The 4,799-nt window shown below is 28.2% G+C and overlaps 1 protein-coding gene across 1 annotated transcript; it reads right to left on the bottom strand.

Annotated features, from left to right (window-relative positions):
- Positions 1 to 3,429: 3,429 nt before the first annotated feature.
- Positions 3,430 to 4,597, bottom strand: HELRODRAFT_160986 (hypothetical protein; the record flags this gene model as incomplete). The annotated part of the gene is made up of 4 exons (XM_009020977.1): positions 3,430 to 3,474; positions 3,773 to 3,823; positions 4,141 to 4,290; positions 4,529 to 4,597. The coding sequence occupies 4 exons, from the start codon at positions 4,595 to 4,597 to the stop codon at positions 3,430 to 3,432; spliced, it is 315 nt and encodes a 104-aa protein (XP_009019225.1).
- Positions 4,598 to 4,799: the final 202 nt, after the last annotated feature.

The following is a 4,799-nucleotide window of genomic DNA, read 5'->3' as shown; positions in this document are numbered from 1 at the left end:
AAATGACCCAAATGTAATGTCATTTAAGTGTTGAATTAATTTAAGTAAAAATAAGCAACATGAAACTCAACAAATAAATGTGATTTTTCTAAACGAATTAGTAAAGGATAGCTTCAAAGAATCATTAAAATGTTATACCTTAAGTCCAGGAATCTTTTTCTCGATAGCACTCAAGACATCTTCGTAACTCTAAAATCATTTTTATCAATGATGAAAATAAAAAGCGGAACTAGAACCGAAATGATCATTTACGCGTTTTTTTCCGGATATATTTCTTTTCTTATGCAGAGCAGATTATACCGCACACACACGCGCACACGCATACACATGACAAAAACACGAGATACATCACTAGTCTAAACGACTTGAACTAACTTAATCGCCGGCATAATTATAATCTTAGTTATCGATCGAATGCTTCAATAAATATAATAAATTTTGTAGAAATTGTTTTATATTCAATAAAAACACACCTGTCCAACGGTGTCTGACACCAAGCTTAAGTCTGTAAAATATTTGAAAGGTTACGAATGATTTGTCTGCCCCTACTACTCTAAAAAAATTAAAGAAATATTCTCATTGTATTCTAATTCTTATGTATAAGAAAATAAACAAAATCGACTATTAGTTATTAATTAAATGACAAATATGAAAAGCTATTAAAAAAACCACCTGATCCAAAATACTTTGGTGGTTCGACCACAATGTTCGAATCATGAACAACTAATCTGACTCTCGAGAACCAAAACTCCTCAATGTACATCTTGCTATTTCTTTCATTGTGTGTCACAAACTAAATCAAATTCATTATTTATTTTTATTATCATTATATATGCAAAGTCAACATACTTGAATCAAATTTATGATTGCAAAAAATGGTTCATTTTTAAATTTTGTGAAGCTAAATCAAAAATAAATTTGGATTCAATAATTTAAATGTAATCAAACCTTAACGTGAGCAAAATCATGCAATATGGATTGTTTGACTTCATCCGCTGGCTTTAATTTATATTTTTTAATTTGAATAAATAACATTCACGATAGAGTTTCAAACTTTACCTTATCAATCAACTCAGGCCAGTTCATCCTAAAAATTGTGTTATCTGTGTAATAATAACGTCTGTAATAAAATTCATCTAGTTGTGTTTCATTGCTTATTAATATACTCGTTTTCAATAAAACATATCTTCAAAAAATTCAATTTTACACTTAGATTAAAAACTAATTGAAAAATCTTTTTAGCTCATATCGCCAATTTTTGCGTAATGAACTCGCTTGTACTTGTTCGAGTTAACTACTTCCCATTGCTAACATCATTGGTACGTAGAGGCGCGTCGACATGTTCTGCCCGATCTGTCAAAAACAGGCCGGGGCTGGTTCAGAGTCGGATCAAATTACGTTAAAATCAACTTTTTGAGAAAGTATCGCGAATGTTTTTGTTCGAGTCGAACAGAGTGCAAAATATTTATTAATCCTGCGTTAAATCGTCCTTTCAATATACAGCAATGCAGAGATGTTTTTTTTATCAGTGATTAACTATTAACAATTATTTATCAAAATATAATAAATAACTAAATAAATTTTTTTATTTATAAAAATTTTGTTTATTCTGTTGAAAATAATTGTTTCTAATTTGGATATGTTCGGAAGTTTAAAAAGTCAACGTAATGCAATTAATGAACTGTTAAGATGAATTTAAAAGTTGCTGATTCATAATTTATTCTAATGAAATATTCAATATAATATTAGAAGCACCAGAAAATTTATAGTTAAATTCATATAGGATTAACTTTTGAATATGTCCAACTTTTGTTTAAACACAATAACTAAAAAACGCCAATAAAAGTATTCAGCTGAAGATATTTGTCAATGTAAGCAAAACCACCCATGTCCAAACTAATTTTTCCGCGCCACCGATAGAACACGTTCGTATGTTGGCTTCCTTGATACCTTCGATAAAAATATTTATTATGTTTAATACTTCATAACAAATTCACCAACACATATCAAAATCGTAACAGAAAATTCATCACATTTAAAGATAAAACTGAATCGTTTTATTAAATTCAGGTGAAAATTGCATAACTTATATGCAGAAAGATGTCATCGTGCGTGATTAATCAACAACAAAACAAAAAATCCCACACATCGAAAAAACTTGTATAATTATTTTTAGCATCATTACATTTTATATCAATTCAAGATACACAACATTCTACATACATACATACACACATATACATACACGTACATACAACTATATATTCAAATAATTTTCAAACAATCAATTAATGATAAAAAATTATGATTTAATTATTAAAAATAATAATTAATTGCAAGGTTATAATTGGGGTTAAGTTTCATCCTGAAACTTACCCTGTCATCATCGTCCACATCCAGCCGCACGAAACTGCTCATCACTTTATTCTTTTGATAAATTTCCACGCCATTGTAATACACAACAAACTTTAATTTTAAATTATGCAAAATTATTTTAATCATTTCTTCTCTAACTGATTTTACAAAAACATCAACGGTTTATTTTTAAATATTTGTAGTTCTCGAATTAGTGGGGATTCTGTAGAGCAAACTGCTGTAGAGCAAAATGCTTTAAACAAAAACTAAATAACAAAGAAAAAATTGTAAAAAAAACAAAACAAAACGAAAGTTAATTTAAAAAGAAATTTTTGGTTGCTTATAAACTTTTCTATATTATCTGTATCATAGATTAAATTTTGATTTGAATTTCATCCTTATTGAATATTGTAGTTGAGGAGTGATTATGCAAAACAAGTTTAATTAATTTCGTAGAAAAGCAACTTTTTTAAATTAGACCAAAATCTCCAAGATTCTACCAATTTAATAACAAATAATAGCTGTTGTTATTTCGCTTTCCTTCATTCAATTGTTTGAGGTTATGAAGCGTTGAGTCATTGTGCCGCTTTCCATTGAAGTGCTCATCGAGATCACCAGAGATTGGCGGTTTCTTTAATTATTATTGCATTAAAAATTCAAAAGTGCATGTGAAAAAGGTCATTCAAAAAAATACCAGATTTTTAGATTTATATGTATGTGCATAAAAATACGACATTATTTAAACATATATACATCCTATACCTAACTTCAACTATTAACACCATCAAATTCAAAAAAAGTGATTTTTTGTTAATATTTGTGAAAATCTTTTTAATTTTTACAATTTTCAAAAAGAAAACTAAAATAGAGAATCTAAAATCAAAATAGAAATCGATACTGAAAAAATTTTGCAAAGAAAACCGGAGAAAAGTTTAGCGAAGCTAACTTACGATGAGATGAGTTAAAAATGGTTAAAAATTTTTCCAGTATCTTATACATTTTTTTCAAAAATAAACAAAAAAATAATTTTTTCTCTCAAAATGCTTTGTCTATTTATTTTACCAAAAAACAAGTCTAAGGCACAGAATGACTGTAAGGAGCCCCTAGGGACTCATCAGGCTGTCTGTATAGAAATTATTGATATTTCAACACAAAGCTACACTAAAATTTGTAAATTTATTCAGAGTGATAAATTTATTTATCAAAAAGGAATTTATAAAATTTTGTTACGTACCTTCCACTCCTTCTAAAACCCCAATTTTAAGCCCATCCCTAAAGGGTTAGTTAAGTCACACTCGAAGTTTAAAATTGTTCATTTATGTAGAATAATTTTATGGCTGAATTGAGGATTAATAGCTTTATTTTACCAAAAACAAACTTTAATGAAAAAATAAGAAATCCAACATTTAAGACTAACTTTCAAGTTTGGAAAATTGGATGCTAAGAGACCCATAGCAATCTTGTAATTCTCAAATTAATAGTTAAAATACAAAAAATTATGCAACGAAAAAAATACACCAAACATAAAATATTTTGATGATAATACTTCATTGAAAAGACTTCTCAGCAACGTACCAATCCAATCAGACTGGGCAACGAACTAAAGTCAGGCTCTAACAATCAGCTATATAAAAAGTCAATTTTTCAGAGATAGATTTATAAAAAAAATTATAAATTGTTGAAAAAATTTAAATGTTTCAAAAACCCATTTAGAATTAAGAAAAACTCTAAATTGATGAAAAAGCTACACTTAAAAATTAACAAATTGTATTTTTTTATTGAAACTTCAATATCATAGTTGGCAACTGAGAAACATCCACCGAAGAATGTTGAAATTGCAGTTACAATGTGGCGCTTGTTGACAACCAGCTTAACTCTCTCAAACCAGAATTCTTCGCTGACTTTCGTGGTGTCGTTCTGATCGAACACTTGAAACTGTTTAATGTGCAATGATAATGTATGTAATATATTAGATTAACTTGAAGTTTGTAAATATTATCGAAATATTATTTTTTTTTATCAAAAAATGTTCCTTCAATTAACAGATGCAATAAATTCAGCACGTACATTTGTACGTATGTAACAGTTTCAGAAGTTTGAAAAAACATGAAAAGTTACGAAGTTTAAAAACGTTGAAAAAAAAGAAGGCAAAGGTTTCGCGTGCTCAACCTACCCCGACATCGCCGATGTCGTGCAGGATGGCCTCCTTCACGTCATCCACGGGCTGCAATGTGCCATTCATTTAATTTATTATCATCTATGACAGGCAGATTTCAATTAAAAATGTTGAAAATGTTGAGCGAGAATAATGTATATAAATATAAATACAGACTTTTTTTATATTGTAAATAAACGTTTTTGTAATGTTGTGAATATCAATTTTTTTTTTAAAAACTTTAGCAATAAAACAATTTTATAATTACAACCATAAGATAATTTCATAA

This window comes from Helobdella robusta, assembly GCF_000326865.2.
Source record: "Helobdella robusta unplaced genomic scaffold HELROscaffold_3, whole genome shotgun sequence".
NCBI classification, from domain to species: domain Eukaryota; kingdom Metazoa; phylum Annelida; class Clitellata; order Rhynchobdellida; family Glossiphoniidae; genus Helobdella; species Helobdella robusta.
This window is presented reverse-complemented; position numbering and strand designations above follow the sequence as displayed.